The 21,193-nt window shown below is 48.2% G+C and overlaps 1 protein-coding gene across 1 annotated transcript in view; it reads right to left on the reverse strand.

The window, feature by feature from the left end:
- Nucleotides 1-2,326: 2,326 nt before the first annotated feature.
- LOC121864792 (extensin-like) overlaps nucleotides 2,327-21,193 on the reverse strand; it is a 70,412-nt gene continuing 51,545 nt past the window's right edge. The window contains exon 2 of the mRNA XM_042363958.1: nucleotides 2,327-2,727. Coding sequence (XP_042219892.1) covers nucleotides 2,327-2,727 — 401 coding nt within the window. The remainder of the gene's footprint in view (nucleotides 2,728-21,193) is intronic.

A 21,193-nucleotide genomic window follows, 5' to 3' on the forward strand; every position in this document is an offset into this window, starting at 1 on the left:
CGATTAAGAGAAGGGGAGGCTAGAGAGGTGGAGGAGGAGAAGAAGAAGAAAATGGAAGAGGAGGAGGTGGAGGAGGAAGATAGGAAGAGGAATAGAAGGAAGATGAGGATGACAGGAAGAGGAGGAAGACGGGAAGAGAGACAATAAAATCCTGGACAGTCTAATCAGCTGATCAGTGTCAACAAAGAGAGTTGCCACACAGTATTAAACAAAGGGACGAAGCACCACGTAGCAATAACTTCATCAGACAGACAGACAGACAGAACAGACAGACAGACAGACAGAGACAGACAGACAGAGACAGACAGACAGACAGATACGAAAAATTAATATATAACTGCTGTATCCACCATTATAAACGTATTTATTTACTCTTATACATTATTTAGTTATTTTCATATAATATTTGTTCGTATGTATTTAATATAGAATTTTTACACCAATTTAAAGTTCCTCAATGACAACAGGAGCAGGTGGTGTGATTTTTTCTTCTCTGTTAATAACGTGGAACAATAACACCTCATTGTTATTGTATTAGGTGTGGTATTTTATATTGTTATTTTATTTTTTACATATTAATGGTTTTCGTTGTGTAGGAGTCAAATAACTGCAGCTTATTATGACGTAATGAGTGTTTGTGTGTGTGTGTTCTGAGGTAACACACACACACACACACCTGGCCCCCACACACCTGGCCCCCACACATCTGGCCCCCACACATCTGGCCCCCCACATCTGGCCCCCACACATCTGGCTCCCACACATCTGGCCCACACTGGCTCCCCACCACCTGCCCCCACACACCTGGCTCCCCACACATCTGGCCCCCACACCTGGCCCCCACACATCTGGCTCCCACACACCTGGCCCCCACACACCTGGGTCCCCCACCCATCTGGCCCCCAACATCTGGCCCCCACACATCTGGACCCCACACCCGGCCCCTACACACCTGGCTCCACACACCTGGCCTGGACGCGACACTTTATGTGGGTCTCCAACACTTGACCAAAATTAATGGTTTAGGATCTCACCCTGGCGAGAATATCTCCAGGTGATGCTGCCACTGTAATCCATCTTCTGTCTGCCTCACCCTGCCTGCCTCCCCCACCTAATCCTGCCCTCCCTGCTCGCCACCCTGCCGTGTCCTGCCACACCTAACCTGCCTCTCCCTGCCTGCCACCCTGCCTGCCTGCCACCTAACCTGCCACCTTGCCTCTCTCTGCCTCCACCTTACCTGCCTCCTGCCTGCCTCCTGCCCTCCCCTGCCTGCCTCCCTGCCTGCCACCTAACATGCCGCCCATCCTGCCGCCCATCCGGTTTGCCACTCTACCTACCTGCCACCCACCTTCTCTTCACCCCAGTCCTCACACCACCACCAGCCCCACACCACCACCAGCCCCCCACCACCACCAGCCCTCACACCACCACCAGCCCCCTCACCACCACCAGCCCCCACCACCAGCCTCACACCACCACCAGCCCCCACCACCAGCCCTCACCACCAGCCCTCACACCACCAGCCCTCACACCACCACCAGCCCTCACCATAATATAATAGAGAGGGAAGGTCTCTCAGGGCGGGCCAAGTCAGGGGTGAGATAACAGCCTTGGGCCAACCCTCGTCCCAGGTGACCTCCCGTGGTGAAAATGCTATCACTTTCATCAATGGCCAGTAATGTTACTCTCACCACTATAATGTTACTCTCACCACTACAATGTTACTCTCACCACTACAATGTTACTCTCACCACTAACCAATAACCTAACTTTCACCACTAATAAATGTCACCTCTAACCTAACCTAACCTAACCAACCTAACCTAACCTAACCTAACCTAACCTAACCAAACCAATAATGTTATTAATTTTCATCCTGCGAAAACTAAATTAGTCTAAATTTTACGCCAGGTAATAGATCTTCTGGTGGACCTATTTGGGATTCTGAGTTTTTATTTTTTTTCAAATTTAATTTTTAATCTATCATAATTTATTCATATATTTATCTTAATTTGCATAGGAAAGGTGAGACAGGTTGAGGCAGGTGTGTGGTGTACAATATTACAGGTGATATTTGTTCCTGTTGGTCCACCTTTATGATTAATTAGGCAAATGAGGATACCTGGAGATGAGGGCCACACACACACACACACACACACACACACACACACACACACACACACACACACTCTCACGCACACTTGAGAGACCCGTCAAGAATCAGCTTATCTTAAATCATCTCCTCCTCAACCAATAGCATCCCCTATCTGGTGAGCTGATTTATCATTGGCTCTCATCACGGGTCGTTAACTCAGAGGGTCGTATCTCAAATGGTGAAGGTCGTTGTGAGAAGCATTGTTATGGGCGACTTATTGTAAGCTCTTTGGAGGGGTCTGGACTCTGGTCTGACCTTGGGTCTGACCTGAGTCTGGACTTGGGTCTGACTCTGGGGTCGTGACTTGGGGTCTGGACTCTTGGTCGGACTCTTGGGGTCTGGACTCTGGAGGGTCTGGACTCTGGAGGGTTCGGACTCTGGAGTCTGGACTCTTGGGTCTGACTTGGGTCGACTTGGGTCTGACTCTGGGGTCGACTTGGCTGACCTGAGGGTTGGACCTGGGTTGACTCTGGAGTCTGGACTCTTGGGGTCTGGACTCTGAGGTCTGACTCTGAGGTCTGGACTATGGGGCTCTGGATTTTGGGACCTTAACTTTGGGTCTGGACCTGGGTCTGGAATAGTGGGGTCTGCAGGCTGAGAAAGAAAAAGAGAGAGAGAGAGAGAGAGAGGCCATGGATGGTAGTGGTACAGGGATGGTGGTGGTGGTGGTGGTGGTGGTGGTAGTGTAGTAGTGGTGGTGGTGGTGGTGGTGGTGGTGATGAGTCACTGGTCTTCCCTGGTCATCGATTAAGGTGTACAGAACCATCTTGGTGGTGATTAATGTTACCTGTCCGCTAGCTCTTTGGCCGCCCACCACACCGCCTCCCACTGCCGCCCACTGCCACCCACTACCACCACCGCCACCCACCACACCGCGCCACCCACCGCACACCCACCACACCGCCGCCCACCACACTGCACCCAGCCCACCACACCCCCACCCACCACACCGCCACCCACCACACCGCGCCACCCACCACACCGCCACCCACCACACCGCGCCACCACCACACCACCACACCGCCGCCCACCACACTGCCACCACCATACTGCCACCCAACACACTGCCACCCACCACACCCTCCCACTGCTGCTCACCGCGACCCACCGCCGCCCACCGCCAACCCACCGCCACCCACCAACCCGCGCCATCCACCACACCGCGCCATCCACCACACCGCGCCATCCACCACACCGCGCCATCCACCACACCGCGCCATCCACCACACCGCGCCATCCACCACACCGCGCCATCCACCACACCGCGCCACCCACCACACCGCCCACACCCACCACACCGCGCCCCACACCGCCACCCACCACACCGCACCACCACCCACCCACCACCCACCACACCGCCACACCACCGCCCGCCCACCGAACCGCCGCCCACCACACCGCCATTTCACCACACAACCACTATACTGCCACCCACCACTGCCGTTCCACCGCACATCATCACAGACAGACAGATAGATGCATATACCAAACACTAAACTCTCTCTATCGCTTATATAAATTGCGTAAAAATACACTAACGACCTTAAGTGTAAAGAGAGAGAGAGAGAGAAGAGAGAGAGAGAGAGAGAGAGAGAGAGAGAGAGAGAGAGAGGTCGTATGGTTGTTCAGCAAGTGTGTATATGCCGCAGTGCAGGAAAATGACTTATTCTCCACCACACCCCATCCCGAGCTGTGATGTCTATCTTGTGGCAGTATGACCGTGGTGGTGATTGTGGTGGTGGTGGTGGTTGTTGTAGTGGGTGGGTGGCTGTGGTGGTGGTGGTGGTTGTGAGTGGTGGTGGTGGCTGGGCAGGTGTGTGGTGGTGATGGTGGTGGTGGGGATTGTAGGGTCATAATAACAATAAATAATATAATATGATTACTAGGAAATATTACACACTGACGAGAAACTGTGTGTGTGTGTGTGTGTGTGTGTGTGTCCAGTGGTTGAGGAGAGAATCATTTATAGAGAAGAGAGAGAGAGAGAGAGAGAGAGAATACTAGGTGGAATGTAAAGTAGTAGTAGTAGTAGTAGTAGTGGTAGTAGAATTTTATAAACAAACTAGTGATTCTCCTCCCAGATCAATATTCAATGTGCGGATAAGCTCTTGGCACAAACCACACCCCTGATAAACGGGTCATGGTTACTGTTGACCCCAGGTGATGCTCATGGTTACTGTTGACCCCAGTGATGTCATGGTTACTGCTGACCCCAGGTGATGTCATGGTTACTGTTGACCCAGGTGATGTCATGGTTACTGTTGACCCCAGGTGATGTCATGGTTACTGTTGACCCCAGGTGACATCATGGTTACTGTTGACCACACACACACACACACACACACACACACACACACACACCACATTTTTCTTCTCTATGTTTATGTCTGTGAATGTAGAAATGCATGTTTCATTTGGTAAGTGTTTTACAGAGGCCTTTATAGCCTAAGTACAGTCCCTTCACTAGTGTGTTTTTAAGGCCCATATAAATGAAGCAGTCCTTCACTAGTGTGTTTAGGACTCGCATATAGCCAGGACAGCCCTTCACTAGTGATAAGGGCCTGTCATATAGCCTAGGTACAGTCCTTCACTAGGCAGCATAGGCTCGTCATATAGCCTAGGTACAGTCCCCTTCACTAGTGTGTTTACAGGGGCTCGTCATATTGCCTAGGTACAGTCCCTTCACTAGTGAGTTACAGGACTCGTCATATAGCCTAGGTACAGTCCCTTCACTAGTGAGTTTACAGGGGCTCGTCATATAGCCTAGGTACAGTCCCTTCACTAGTGAGTTTACAGGGGCTCGGCCATATAGCCGAGGTACAGTCCCTTCACTAGTGTGTTTACAGGGCCTCGTCATATAGCCTAGGTGCAGTCCCCACTATGTGTTTACAGGGCTCGTCATATAGCCTAGGTACAGTCCCTTCACTAGTGAGTTTACAGGACTCGTCATTGCCTAGGTACAGTCCCCTCACTAGTGAGTTTACAGGGACTCGTCATATTGCCTAGGTACAGTCCCTCTACTAGTGTGTTTACAGGGGCTCGTCATATAACCCAGGTGAAGTCCCTTCACTAGTATGTTTACAGGGGCTCGTCAGCCTAGGTACAGTCCCCTTCACTAGTGCGTTTACAAGGGCTCGTCAGGTTGTGTGCAGTGTATGTTTGTTTACATTAAACAGAAGGTAACTCACAATAGTCAACATACTATGGAATCAATGTAAAACAATATTAAAACAAATATCTCAATGTAATGATTTGTGGGAATGTTTATATGACGAGCCCTCTGTAAACGCACTAGTGAAGGGATGACTGTACCTAGGCTATATGACGAGCCCCTGTAAACGCACTAGTGAAGGGGACTGTACTTAGGTTATATGACCTCACCACCCCATACGCCCTCACTGTCTTCACCACAATAAAAATAACCTTTCCTCTACACGCCCTATATTCATAACTGATCAACATAAATAGGTTTCTAGTTTACATAGGAGAGAGAGAGAGAGAGAGAGAGAGAGAGAGAGAGAGAGAGAGAGAGAGAGAACTTTCTGACTACATGTTTACATTATGCATAACCCAACAAGTCTGTGTGTGGGTTATGTTTAGGTGAATGTTATTGCCTTCTCTTCAATATGTATAACTACCCACACTTTTTACTCATTCACTATGCATAACATTACCACCACAAAGGGGACAGAGTTATTTATACATAGGAACTTTATTTCATTCATATTTTATCATTGGGTTTTTTTGTCGTGATTTAAATTTGTCAAGTTCTGTTGAATACTGTCCATCGTCTTACACGGGGCTGGTTACTTGGGGGTGGTTACCTGGGGGTGGTTACCGGTGGTTACCTGGGGTGGTTACTGAGGTGGTTACTAGTGGTTACCTGGGGGTGTTATGCATGGTTACACGGGCTGGTTACACGGGCTGGTTTATTTGGGGTGGTAACCTGGGGGCTGGTTACATCGGGGCTGGTTACACGGCTGGTTACACGGGCTGGTTACTTGGGGTTAACCTGGGGGTGGTTACACGGCTGGTTACACGGGCTGGTTACACAGTGGTAACCTGGGGCTGGTTACACGGGGCTGGTTACACGGGGCTGGTTACCGGGCTGGTTACACGGGGTGGTAACCTGGCTGGTTACACGGGGCTGGTTACACGGGCTGGTTACTGGGGGTGGTAACCTGGGGCTGGTTACACGGGGCTGGTTACCTGAGTAGCTACTGGGGTGGTTATATGCGCTGGTGACAGTGGGTAGTTACACTAGGGGGTTACTGGTGTTACATGTAATGGGTGACACTGTGACATGGGGTGGTTACACGCCTGGTAACCTGGGAACACTGGTAGTCTGGGGTGTTATAACAGGACACAGTGGCTACACTGGTTACTGGTGGTACTTGGGTGGTTATAGCTGTGACATGGGCATGGACACAGGTACACGGCTGGTTACTTGGGGTGGTAACCCTTACAGGGCTGGTATGGGGTAGTACCGGGTTATAATGCACAGTGTTACACGGGCTGGTTACTTGGGGGTGGTTACTGGGGGTGGTTATATGGGGCTGGTGACATGGGCTGGTGACATGGGCTGGTTACTTGGGGGTGGTTACCTGGGGTGGTTATATGGGCTGGTGACATGGGGCTGGTTACACGGACTGGTTACACGGGGCTGGTGACATGGGGGTGGTTACACGGGACTGGTTACACGATTACATAGGGCTGGTGACATGGGACTGGTTACACGGGGCTGGTTACACGGGCTGGTTACTTGGGGGTGGTTACTTGGGGGTGGTTATATGGGGCTGGTTACACGGGGCTGGTTACTTGGGGTGGTTACCTGGGGGGTTATATGGGGCTGGTGACATGGGGCTGGTTACACGGGCTGGTGACATTTCGCTCTTTGATTCTGCACGTGTGTTTGTCTGTAAACATGAGAGGTTGTCGTCGGTTCGTGTGTCTGTGAACAGGGGTGGCATAGTGCCATGGTGCCAATAACAGGGTCATGGTGCCAATAACAGGGCCATGGTGCCAATAACAGGGCCATGGTGCCAATAACAGGGCCATGGTGCCAATAACAGGGTCATGGTAGTGTGGACCATCATGAATATTCAACAGCGATAAGCGAGGCGGTGCTGGGACCTGACTCTCACAAATGACTCTTTGATGTGCCTGCCTAGCCTATCCTAGCTGTGGTCCTAGCAGTAGTCCTCCCTGACCTAGCTGTAGGCCTGATCTATCCTAAGTGTAGGTTGTAGCCCGTCTCAGCAGTAGTCCTAGCCCGGCCTAGCTCGGCCTACCTTTAATGAACGGTCAAGAGGTGGCGTAAGAATCACCCTACAAATAATCCCCAGACAGACAGACAGACAGACAGACAGACAGACAGACAGACACACACTATCCAGCTATGATATAATGTAAGACTGTGTGTGTGTGTGTGTGTTTGTTAACGAGGTGATAGACTTATACTGTGTACGTAAACGACCAGGCAGGATAGTTACCTCTGATGGGCCAATAACCAAATACGGTCTACCAGTGTCTGACGTAATGAGATTTGCTTGATTCTGATTGGCCGTCTGATGCGGGGGATTGTAATGGTGGTTAATGGTGTTGATTTAATGGTGTTTAATGGTGTAGATGTAATGGTGGCAATGGTGATTATGGTGACACAGGGTTAATTTTATGGTGGTAATGGTTATATTGACACACACACACACACACACACCTGTAATCACTGCTAATTAGTATCGGGTCAATTAAACTTATTTCTTTCTCTCATTTTCCAGGTGAGTTGGTCGGCCTCCTCAAACAACTTTCCTTGGCTGAAAACGGTAAGAAAATGGAGAGTCATCCATCTTATTAAACTATCTTAGGTATGATTTTATTTCACAAATGTAAACTTGGGAATGGAAAGTCTCTCTAATTTCGCTTCTCATTTTTTTTCTTTTTCATATCTTTCAAATTGCCTCTTATCTCTCTTTGCCTTTTTCTCTCTATCTCTATCTCTTATCGCTCTATTTCTCTATGTATATATATTTTTTCTCCCACACAAACGCCGAGAAAATTTCATTAACTTGGGCTAAATATTTAACCTACACAGACTAATGTTAGCTAATCTAACTCGAGTACAGGTATTAACTCTCGCTCTCTCTCTCTCTCATATTTCGTCCTGTAAATCTCTTCCTCCGTCTCTTCCGCCTTCCATCTTTCTCCTCCCTACCCCCCTTCCCCCCCCCTCTCTCCCTTGTCAGAGAGAAAGAGAGAGAGGTTTTATGGAGCGTAAGATGTGGTAACAGTGTGCCCCGGGTGATGGTGTTGTCATTGAACTGGCTACACTTCTTCTCACAGGGAAACTTGACGTTGGGATTTTCAGCTCGTAAGATAACCCCTCCCTCTCTCCCAGTCCCTCTCCTCCTCCTCCCCGTTCCCTCCCCCTCCTGTTCCTCCCCCCTCGTTCCCTCCCCCGTTCCCTCCCCTAGCTGCGTTTTCTACCTGTGTTACGAGGGGAGGTTAGAAGAAGTTAGTTAGGATACGAGTCTTGAGGAACCTGAATTTTGTTGGTCTCTCTCTCTCTCTCTCTCTTCTCTCTCTCATCTCACGCGCTGAGAGAGAATCAATGAAGGAGACAGCGAAGTGAACTGAGGTCATTATTGTTGAGTCGTTCCACCTTCCCTCACTCCTCTCCCCCTCCTCACCCCCCCCACCTGCCTTCTCCCTCATCTTACCCCATCCCCCTCCTTAACATCTCTCTCTCCTCACCCAAAACCTGAGAGAGAGAGAGAGAGAGAGAGAGAGAGAGAGAGAGAGAGCTGTCAAAGAGGTCTTGTGAGTCAATGCTTCCTGTATGTCTAAGTCTGTAAGTACTGGTATGTATGTATGTACGTATGTATGTATGTATGTATGTATGTATGTATGTATGTATGTATGTCTGGACAATATTAGGTATTGAATCTCTCTCTCCCCTCTCTCTCTCTCTCTCTCTCTCTCTCAAGGAGGCAGATGAGATAATCCCTTCTTTTCCCTTCTCCGTCCCGACTCCACCACATATGGGTCACTATAGCCTATTACACGGGATAGTGGCTAGATTGACAATGGCTGTGGATAGAGGGGGAGGGGTGGTGTGGGGAGGGAAGGGGTGGTGTAGGGGAGGGAAGGGGTGGTGGAGGGAGGAAGGGGTGGGGGTGTAGGGGAGGGGAAGGTGGTGTTGTAAGGGAAGGAAGGAAGGAGGGAGGGGGAAGGAGGGGAGGAAGGAAGGAGGGAGGGAAGGGGAGGAAGGATCAGGTCTCTATATGGAAGGAAGTAGATGGAGGTAAATGTATCATGGCTGGTTATCCCGTCTTACAGGGTTTTCCTTCCTTCCTTCCTTCCTTCTTTCATTTCCTTCCTTCCTTCCTCTCTTCCTTTCTTGCCTTCCTTCCTTCCTTCTTTAATTCCTTCCTTCCTGCATTTCCTTCCTCCTTCCTTTCTTGCCTTCCTCCCTTCCTTCTTTCATTTCCTTCCTCCTTCCTTCCTCTCTTCCTTTCTTGCCTTCCTTCCTTCCTGCATTTCCTTCCTCTCTTCCTTTCTTGCCTTCCTCCCTTCTTCTTTCATTTCCTTCCTTCCTTCCTCTCTTCCTTTCTTGCCTTCCTTCCTTCCTTTAGACATATTCTGCATCAATTATATTCCTCCTTGACGAACCTTTCTCTCTCTCTCTCTCTCTCTCCACACGATGACCCACAATAAACACGAAGGAGAAAACAAGAATGACACACGCGATAAACGGTGGATAAAGACGATAAGGTGATAATAATGTAGATAGATAGATAGATAATAAAGGAAATGAAGAGAGTCAAGTAGAGAGAAGTAACCCACAGGTGATAAAGGTACAGACAGGTAAATAGGTGATGAAAGTGTAAACAAAGAGAGCGACATCTGTTGAGTAGATTATGAGTTAGTGGGGAAAGTTTAGCAACAAAATGTGTTAACTTTAGGAAGGGGGGAAAAATTGCCTCTTGTACTGGATGTTATATAGAGTTTCGTTTAATTGTCAGGTACAGTTTGTCTTAAAGAGCTCCTCTCCCTTCAGTGATGACGTTTACATATTCATTGGAGAGTTACGATACTTATGAATGGCTGGGTAGTAGTAGTAATCTTGTAACGATGGCGCTGATTGGTGGAGACACTGGTTGGAGGGGGAGGGTGGGGGGTTAGGTCAGGTCAGGTCAGGTTAGGTTAGGTCAGGTCAGGTTAGATAATATCATAAGCAGGAATTATAAACACTGAAACATATTGCCCACAACATTTTATTCCGGTTCATATTAACACTGTAGAGGTAATTATAGACTATGGTTACAATATAACGTATTGGTATAGTCTGGTGACGCAACGAGAGGCCCTGTAGTCCGGCTTGTGCACAGGATAAGTCGGGGAGCGGTCGACGACTCACCAGCGTGGCTACCCAGTAAAACTAATCCTGGGTAATGATAGACGACTAGTGAAGGCAGTTAAACGTTGTCCAATTACAGATGTAGTTTCCTTGAGACACCGATTGCAACTAGACGTTTGACCTGGAACAATAGGAAGGAGGCTACGAGAAACTGGGGCATCACCATCGACCTCCGGGAAAAAAGAGGAATTTAGAAGATAATTATTGACAGACGAGACGAATTTCCACAACAACAACCACGGATTAACAACTAAGGAGACGAACAACAACAACAACGGATTAACAACTAAGGAGACGAACAACAACAACAACGGATTAACAACTAAGGAGACGAACAACAACAACAACGGATTAACAACTAAGGAGACGAACAACAACAACAACGGATTAACAACTAAGGAGACGAACAACAACAACGTGGTAATGAGGGTGTTGTTTACTGGGTCGTAGTGGTGCCCTCTGTTAACCACCAAATAAAACAGATCATAAACACCAAAGCATCTACCAGGGAACACACACAGCTGACGGTGGGTGAATCTGTCTCTAGCGAGGGGTGGGAGCCAACTGAGATCTAACCTAACCTAACCTAACCTAACCTAACCTAACCTAACCTAACCTAACCTAAGCGACAATTTACCACCGACTCCTTACAGTATCTGGAGGGAGTGTAAGGTATAAGGAGTGAGGATCAGGGGTTAAATGGGTTCAGATTCCTCCTCTAACCTCGGCAATAACTCAGTGTTGGACGCTGTGTTGGAGCTAATTAGTAAAGTTTCTCAATTAACTCCTTTGTTATGGTTTAGACATGTGGACAAAATAAGGGGACCTCAGATACTTACTGAGTTATATCAAGAGTAAGAGCAGAGATAATATTTGTGAACTGATTTACTGATTTACAAATACTAGTACACGATATATTATGTAAACTTGCCTCTGTTGTTTAAAACGTTCAGTGTGGTGGTGGTGTGGTGGTGGTAGTGTGGTAGTGGTGGTGGTGTGGTAGTGTGGTGGTGGTGGTGGTTGTGTGGTGGTGGTGGTGGTGGTGATGTGGTAGTGTGGGTGGTGGTGGTGGTAGTGGTGGTGGTAGTGTGGTGGTGGTGGCGAGAGTAACTGCCCTAACTGAACTCCTGTCTATTATAAAGTCTCTTCTGACCCTTATATTATTATTTCCGTCAATTATTGTTCCTTTAACTATCGCATTACTGTGTTATTGTAATCGGTGTCATGTATGAGTCTATCTCCAGGTGTTGTTATGGCTTAAAGGGGTCGATGCTTATAACCTGTGTTGTGGTCTATTGTGTGATTTATCGAACCTTATAAGTCCTTTTGGTCTCTCTCTCTCTCTCTCAGCATGTCATTAGAGCGAGAAAGATAGAGAGGGGAAGAGGGGAAGGAGAAGGAAGGGGGAGGGAAGAAGGGAGAAGAAAGGGGGAAGTGGAGGGGCAGGGTGGGGTCATCCTTAGCTCATTTGCATACTGGGTCGTTTCATTAACATCATCCCCAGTTGGGCGTCGATATATCCTGGCCAGATCCACAAAAGTTTCCCAAGTTAGAATTTTACCTTAAGTTAATCCCATTACGACACTAAGGTGATTTCTCAAGAGATTCTTAAGTTAGAATTAGTATCTTAAGTTACTCATATAAAGAAAAAATGGATAGATTCTTTGATATTAGTAAGTTATTGAAGATCAGTCCACCCAGCAAACCTAACCTGACCTGATCTGACCTGACCTGACCTAACCTTGTCTTCAGGTGAGTCAGAACAGATTTAATAGGAAGAGCCTTTTGGGTGTGTGTTGATGTACCTGTCTGTTCCACCTGTCTCACACTGTACCTGCTGAGAGAGAGAGAGAGAGAGAGAGAGAGAGAGAGATTCATTCAATATTGTAGTAAATAAATACCTTTGTTTGGGGGTTCACTGTGTGGTAGAGGTCAGGTTAGGTCAGGTCAGGTTAGGTCAGGTCAGGTTAGGTCAGGTTAGGTTAGGTCAGGTTAGGTTAGGTCAGGTAGGTTAGGTTAGGTCAGGTCAGGTTAGGTTAGGTTACGTCATGGTTACGTCAGGTCAGGTTAGGTTAGGTCAGGTTAGGTTAGGTTAGGTTACGTCAGGTTAGGTCAGGTCAGGTTAGGTGAACAGGTTATAAATATTCTTACGTCCATCATTTAGGAGAGAGAATTTAACTTACGAACCTTTGAGAATTCAGGTCAGGGTCTTACTAAAGGTGGACCGTGAGGTGGTCTACTGTGTGTGTGAGTGATGGGAGGGGAGGTGTGAGTGATGGGAGGGGGGTGTGAGGGGAGAGGGGTGGTGATGGGGAGGGAGGTGTGGGTGATGGGAGGAAGGGAGAACACTTGGATTTAACAAATAGACTCCTCTTCCTCCATTCCCCTCCTCCTCTTCCTCCTCCATCCCCCTCCTCCTCTTCCTCTTCCAGCCTCACCTGAAGAGAGAAACACGATTAAGTACTGGCGTCTCGGTGGCGAATACAGGTGGTGTTTGATCTATGGGGAGGAGGAAGAGGGGGAGGAAGAGGAGGAGGAGGAGGAAGAGGGGGAGGAGGAAGACAGAGGAGTGGAGGAAGAGGAAGAAGGTGAAGAGAAGACAGAGGAGTGGAGGAAGAGGAAGAGAAAACAAAGAAAGAGGAGGGGTGGAAGAAGAAGAAAAAGATAAGAGGAGAGAAACGAAAAAATCAATGTTGTTCAAGAGAGAATGATTGGGTGGAGGAGACGAGTAGGGAAGAGAAGGGTGAACGGGGAGGAAGAGAAGAAGGAAAAGGAAGAGGTGGGGAATGGAGGAGAAGGAAGAGGAGCTTGTTTAGTACGAGGTGACGGCAGTGGTCAGGTAGAATCTCTTGTTCATGTGATTCTGTTTATAGAATCACCTAACCTAATCTAACCTAACCTAACCTAATCCCCTCTGGATGTCACCGAGTGTTGTACATCATTTGACTTGTAGATGGCGCTGAGGGTAGTCAAGTCGATCCTTCTATTATTAATTTGACTGAATAAACCGGGATCAAGCATAGTGTTTACGTTCAATAGATGGCGTTGACAGTACTAGTTTGCTTCATGCTCAATAGATGGCGTTGACAGTACTAGTTTGCTTCATGCTCAATAGATGGCGTTGACAGTACTAGTTTGCTTCATGCTCAATAGATGGCGTTGACAGTACTAGTTTGCTTCATGCTCAATAGATGGCGATGGCAGTATTAGTTTGGTTCACGCTCAATAGATGGCGAGTAATAGTAAGTCTTCCAATATCCAATATAGATGGCGCTGGATGTTAGTTCGCCTCACTGGCTGACAGATGGCGCTGAGGCCGTAGATTCTTCCCTGATCTGTACGATATTGGGTTTGAGATCTCCACCCCCCCCCCCCCCTCTCTCTCTCTCTCTCTCTCTCTCTCTCTCTCTCTTAGTAAGATTTGCATATAATTGGTCCAATATATTTCGTAGTGGATGTTGGGGGTGTCATTGACTCAGTCCGTGGTGGAGGGGTGAGAGGGTTGTGTGTGTGTGTGTCTTAGGGTCAGAGGTCACAGGTCAAGGTCACAGCGTTGAAGAAAAGCATCAGATATATGAGTCTGTACAGAGCTCGAGTGAAGCCTTGTGGTGTCATCCCGGTGTAATGCCTCTCTCTCTCTCTCTCTCTCTCTCTCTCTCTCTCTCTCTCTCTCTCTCATTTTCTGATAACTTGGAAAAGTTTATCACCTTTCCCTTAGACTTTACACACACACCCCAAGGGAAAATGGATGAGGGAGGGAAGGGAGGGAGAGAGTAAAGAGAGGGAAGGAGAAAGGGAAGGTGAAGGGGTGAGGAGGAAAGGAAGGGAAGGGAGGAAGATGGGAGAGTACTGTTTATCGGCTTGTTCTGTTCTTCCTCTTTCGTTACGTCTACGTGTTGTTCTGTAGTGTGTGAGGAGAAAAAGGAGGGAGGAGGGAAGGAAGAGGTGAAAAGGAAGAATGATAGATGGAATAGGAGGAAGAATAAACGAAGGAGAAGGGCAGAGGACGATAGATAGTGGATACAAGGATGATTAATTAATGTTGAAAATCTATCTATGTATTAAGGGCCTTTCAAACCCTTCCCTTTGAGTCTTTACCCTCCACCTCCCTTCCCTCCCACCTCCCTTCCTCCCAACCTTCCTAATCCCTCCCTACACCCTCTACCCCCTACACTACACCCTCTACACCCTCCTACACCCTCCTACACCCACCTACACCCTCCCTACACCCCTACCTCCTACACCTCACCCCTACACCCCCTACACCTCCTACACACCTACCCCACCTACACCTCCCTACACCCACCCCTACCCACTACACCTCCTACACCCCCTACACCTCACCACCCCCCTACACCCTCCTACACCCCCTACACCCTCCCACACCCACTACACACCCCACCTACACCCCCTACACCCCTCACCCCCTACCACCCCACCTACACCCCTACACCCTCCCCACCCCCTACCCCCTACACCTACCCCTACACTACACCCCTACACCCACCTACACACCTACACCCCTACACACCCCTACACACACCACTACACCCCACACCCCTACCTCCTACACCCTCACCCCTACACCCCACCCCTACACCCCTCCTACACCTACCCTACACTTCCTTTTATTGATCACAGTTCTCAAAACTGTAGTGATGATATTGTCACGTTCCTCCCTCTGTCACCTCCCTTCTCCCTTCCTCCCTCCCTCTCTTCCCCCTTTTTCTCCCTCCTCTTCCTCACTTCTTAAGGATATAAAACTCTCCTCTCTCTCTCTTTCTCTCTTTCTCTCTCTCTCTCTCTTTCTCTCTCTCTCTCTCTCTCTCTCTCTCTCTCTATATATCATCTTACCCACACTTGATCCCCTCTTCTAGGTCTTTCCCCCCAATCAACCCTCTTCTTCTTCCCTTTGTGTCTCTTTTCCTCTCTCCCTCTCCCTCTCCTCTCTCTCTCTCTCTCTCTCCCATCTCCCCTCTCCTCTCTCTCCCTTCTCTTAACTACCCTCTACCTCTCTCTCTCTCTCTCTCTCTCTCTCCCCTCCTTCATCTCCCTCCAATAAAGCCATTTATCCTCGACCTTCTTCATTCCCCTCCTGCGAGTGAGGGCTTGGGATGACTGGCTTCTGAGCACTGGGAAGAGGAAGGAAGGAGGAGGAGGAGGGAGGAAAGAACTTCCTTGCCCTAGGAGGAGGGAGGGAAGAAGGAAGGAAGGAAGGAAGACTTGGTATCGTCACTTGGCCCCGGTAAGGAAGGAGAGGAGGAAGGAAGAAGGAAGGAAGGAAGGAAGGAAGACTTGGTATCGTCCCTTGGCCCCGGTAAGGAAGGAGGAGGGAAGGAAAGAAGGAAGGAAGGAAGGAAGACTTGGTATCGTCCTTGGCCCCGGTAAGAAGGAGGAGAAGAAGAAGGAAGGAAGAAGCTACGTCTTCTAGGATGGCATCTGACAACACGTGACATTAGTATTTGATTGTCCTCAAAATCATCTCTTCCTCCCCTCTTCCCTTCCTCCCTCCTCCTCCCACTCCTCCCTCACTCCTCTTCCTCCTCTTCCTCCTCCTCCTTCCTCCCTTCCCCTCCTCATCCTCTCATTCCCTGCTCCTTTCTCTTCCTCCTCCTTTTTCCTTACCCCCACTTCACCACTCTCTCCTGCCTTTCCCTCCTTCTTTTACCCCCACTTTCTTACCTCCCCACCTTCCTTACCCTCCCCCTTCCTTACCTCCCCTTCCCCGTTTTTCTGTCACGTGAGAGAGACGGATGGGACAGGAGGCAGCAGGTCGTATTGGATGAGACTTGATAAGCAGATGAGATGGCGCGTGAGGGGCAGAGAGACAGTTCAATTTAATGGGTGGATAGATGGATGGATAGATGGGTGGATAGATGGGATGGATAGATGGGTGGATAGATGGAATGGATAGATGAGTGGATAGTTGGATGGATAGATGGGTGGATAGATGAGTGGATAGATGGATGGATAGATGGGTGGATAGATGGATGGATAGATGGGTGGATAGATGGAGGTGGGCAGATAGAGGTGGGAGATTTAGTTAAGTGGATGGATAGATGGATCCACTTAGGCGGTGGATGAATGGATAGATCGGTCGAGTGGATAAGGATAGGTGGATGGATTTAGTGTTTTATTATAAGCGGAGGAAAAAACACACACACCTGAGTTTAAACGTGTGTGTGTGTGTGTGTGTGTGTGTGTGTGTGTGTGTGTGTGTGTGTGTGTGTGTGTGTGTGTGTGTGTGTGTTTATTTACGTCCACATGCGTATATTTGTTAGCCTGTAAGCGTGTGTTTATGTATGTATGTATGTATGTATGTATGTATGTGTTTATCTGTGTATGTATGTATGTATGTGTGTGTATGTATGTCTGTTTACGTATACACATCGTCTTATTATCGCTAGAAATCGTAAAAATAATAAAACTCATAGAAAACGTGTCATGGGAGATGGTTTTATGGGTAACTCTTGTAAACTGAATCTTGACGAGCGTTTTGGTAGGAATGGGTTGTGTATCACGCTGTGTTGTACTTAGTATCTGTCCAATTAGAGAGAGAAAGAGAGATGGTTATATGTGCTTGTATTGTGTGTGAGAGAGAGAGAGAGAGAGAGAGAGAGGAAGAAAATCTCATTTATGTCACCACACAACACTAGTATTCGACATTCCATTATTATTATGTATTATACACGACTAAAAAAATCACAGACACACAATAACAAATACATCAATAAAAACCTCGTTAACAATAATGACCCTGCACCGTTAAAGGTCACCTCAGGTCACACTAGCTAGTATCCCACGCGTATGAGGGCCTGATGAGCGTTGATTGGTCCTTGAGTTGATGGTGTGTCAATTTCCGATGGTAAGGAAAAAAATCAAATATACACGTGTATGCGGGCAAGGCTAGTGGTGATTGGTGCTTCTCCTTCTTCCTTGATAGTGACGTGTGGTGATTGGCCCTTGTGCTGCACTCTAACCTAACCTAACCTACATCCTCCTCCCCATCCTCTTCTTCTTCTTCCTCCATCCTCTTCCTCCCTCCTCTTCTTCCTCCTCTTCCCCCCCTCCTTCCCCCCACCCCTCCTCCTCCTTCCCCCACCCTCCTTCCCCCACCCCTCCTCCCTCCTTCCCCCACCCCTCCTCCTCTTCCCTCCTTCCCCTTCCCTTCCTTCCTTCACCCTCCTTCACCCTCCTTCCCCCACCCCCCTCCTTCCTCCTCTCTGTGATGTAGAACGTTTCTCATTGGCTGGCTTAGCTACATGAGAAAGACTAGTTCATAAATGATTGTGCGTACGTGTGATGTAAGGCTGATTCTGATTGGCTGTTGATCTAATCTGACATAAAGATGATTCTCATTGGCTGTTTGCTTAATTTACGACATAAAGTCTCTCTCTCTCTCTCTCTCTCTCTCTCTCTCTCTCTCACCAGCCACTGCACATCGTAACAGCTAAAGTTGAGTTGTTGAAGACACTTGGTGTTCGACGCCGCCCACCCCTTCCCCCGCCACCCTCACCCTTGCCACCCACACAACCTACCATGCCACCTCACCCATCCTTCATACCCACCCTACCCTCCATGCCACCCACCTACCATACCACCCACCCACCTACCACCACCCCTCCACCCCATCACCCATACCACCCCCTACCATGCCACCCCACCACACCCCATGCCTACCATGCCACCCACCACACCTTACCCCACCCACACACACCCTTACCATACCCCACCCACCACACCCCATCTTAAGGCTAAGTTGACTGGCTCAAATACAGTGTGTTGTAGTCTGAGTCTTGAGGTGAGGTGGGACAGTCTGCCTGAATCCTGTCCTGGTGGTGAGAGTTCGTGCAGTTGGATTTTGGGATGCCCTCTCTCCCCTCTCCCTCTCCCTCCTCTTTCCCTCTTCCCCTCTCCCTCCTCATTCCCCCTCCCTCCCCTCTCCTCTTTCTCTCCTTCCTCTCCGTCTCCTTCCTCTCTTCCTCTCCTTCCCTATCTCTCTCTCCCTCTCCCTCCTCTTCCCTCTCCTCTCTTTCCCTCTTCCCTTCTCCCTCCTCTTCCCCTCCCCTCCCCTCTCCTCTCTCCTTCCTCTCCGTCTCCTTCCTCTCTCCCTCTCCTTTCCCTCTTCCCCCCTCCTCCCTTCCCCCCCTCTCCCCCTCTCCCGTGTTCTCCAATTTACTATTAGGAACACTTATTGTCTTCTGTCATGTTGGTTCCTGGTTCGGCCACTTAACTCACCTGTCTATTCTGTTTAATTAGCGAGATATTGAACCTGATTTACCTGTACGTAATTGTCCACTTCATTAGCCAAGTCATTGTGTTAATTGCTTGAAGATTCTTATATTGACCTGTTTTTTCTTCAATATATTAGTCCACTGGGTCAGGTATTTATCTCGTTGTCGCATGTTTAATGAGTAAATTGATACCGTAATGTCTTAGGTTAGGTTTGGTTAGGTTAGGTTGACGGGGTGGGTGTATGGGGAGGGAGGTGTTGGGAGTGGTGTATGGGGGAGGTGTTAGGAAGTGGTATGGGGAGTGTTAAGTGGGTCTATGAGGTGTTGGGTGTGGGTGTTGGAGGTATGGGGAGGAAGGTTTGAAGGAGGAGAGCTGGAAGTGTGAGTGGAGCTGGGGGTGTAGAGGCAGGGGAGAGAAGGGTGGGGGTAGGGGGGGGGGGGGGGGGGGGGGGGGGGGGGGGGGGGAGAATCTGAAAACCATTGGCTGTGATCCATTCATCTGTGTCTGACTGAGTGATGGAGTCTTTATGAGGAGGTGAAGAGAATTGAGAAGGAGAGGACGTGAAGAATGGGAGGAAGAACTGGGAAGGAAGAGGGGGTTAGGAAAAGAAGGGGAGTGAAATGGTAGGAGAGGTTGAAGGAAAGGAAGGAAGGAAGGAAGGTGTAAATTTACAGGTGTGTGGTTGTACTGGTGTATGGCGGTACAGGTGTGTGGGGAGCAATATAGAGGTAATTTGCGTTCATAGTTTTAAGTTCCAGTTCTTCAAAATACTCTCTCTCTCTCTCTCTCTCTCTCTCTCTCTCTCTCTCTCTCTCTCTCTCTCTCTCTCTCTCTAAACCTGGTTAGTCATTGTTTTTAAATTCGGGTCACATTATGGCTGTGGACAGTCCACGTTAAATCAGGATATACATAATAGACGTAATGTTAATAGCCCACCCCACCCTACCCCACCACCCACCCCCACCCCACCCACCCACCCCACTAATGACCTCCTCAAAAAATAGACCCCTCCAAAAATGAACCCCCTCAAAATGAACTCCCTCCAAAAATGAACCCCTCCAAAAATGAACTCCCTCCAAAACAGGCAACACGATGTACTATTATTTGGTCCTCTTGTGGTATTTCACGATATATAACGATGGGTAGTTGAATATATGAATCTCAATGGGCGGTCTGTTAATGGGTGGGACTTGTAGGGGATAAATTCACGTTATGGTGGATAATTAGGATGACAAAGCCAAGCTGAATAAATTGCATTACACAGAGAGCCAGACCAGCCGTTGCCGGACCAAGCACAGCCAGATGTAACCAGTGCCCATATGGTGATGCTTTGTTGTGGTGGTTGTTGTGGTTGTTGTTGTTGTGGTTGTTGTTGTTGTGGTTGTTTTCTTTGGTGTTGTTGTTTTTGTTATTGCTGTTTTGTTATTATTAGTGTTTTTGTAATTTTTGTTACTTTTATTATTATTATTATTATTATTATTATTATTATTATTATTATTATTATTATTATTATTATTATTACTCGTCATCATCATCATCATCATCATCACTACAAACCAAAGAATCATCATACATCACTCAACATGTACACAGTTATGCAACAATTCACTTAGGCAAATATTTTCGTTCGCTCGGTATCTCGTTCCGGCAAACTGTATATCGCGTTCCCATTTTTATCACTAGTGTTTCAAAAATTATGGTAGGCATTGTGTCTGCCGTAATGGGTCAGTCAGGGCGAGTTTGTCATATTTTTTGAGGAGGGGAGGAAATGTTACCTGTGTATCTGTTTATGTGTGCTCACCTGTAGGTATATTTCAGGTGTTTCATTTTTCTCTCTATCTCTTGCCATCTTACAGCCGGTGAACATCATTCCACACGTCAGTAAACCACGAGAGAGCAATAACCTCCGTCTCGTCTCCACAACTTGCATTGGTTCCATCGTCAAAATCTCCTCTCTGTCTCTCTCTCTAGCTCTCTCGCTCAAAGTTGGGTTTCCAGCGCGGTAGGCTTGTGTTGCCAGGCTCATTTACAAGAGGAAGTTCATTTGCATACTGCCTCCTTGTCATTAGCCAACGCGCAGGTGAGATTCAGCTTCGGGGCCGTATTGACTATTCAACACAGATGAGATATTTTCCTGTGAGTTTCAGAGAGATTGGCGGTGACGTGTGTGTGTCCAGAGATGTGGCTGTTCTCGTGAAGATTAGAGAGAGATTTATCACAGATGTGGGAAGACTCTGGCACAGATCAGTATTTATGTGGCAGTTAAGGAGAGTTTGATGGAAGAAGTGACTGGCACAGATTAATATTTTAGTGGGACTTCGAGACAATTTACTACATACGTTATAACACATATTCCAAGTTGGGCGTAAGATATGATATGTGTATAA

The sequence above is a fragment of the Homarus americanus genome, unplaced genomic scaffold (assembly GCF_018991925.1).
Source record: "Homarus americanus isolate GMGI-L3 unplaced genomic scaffold, GMGI_Hamer_2.0 scaffold59303, whole genome shotgun sequence".
Classification (NCBI taxonomy): Eukaryota; Metazoa; Arthropoda; class Malacostraca; order Decapoda; family Nephropidae; genus Homarus; species Homarus americanus.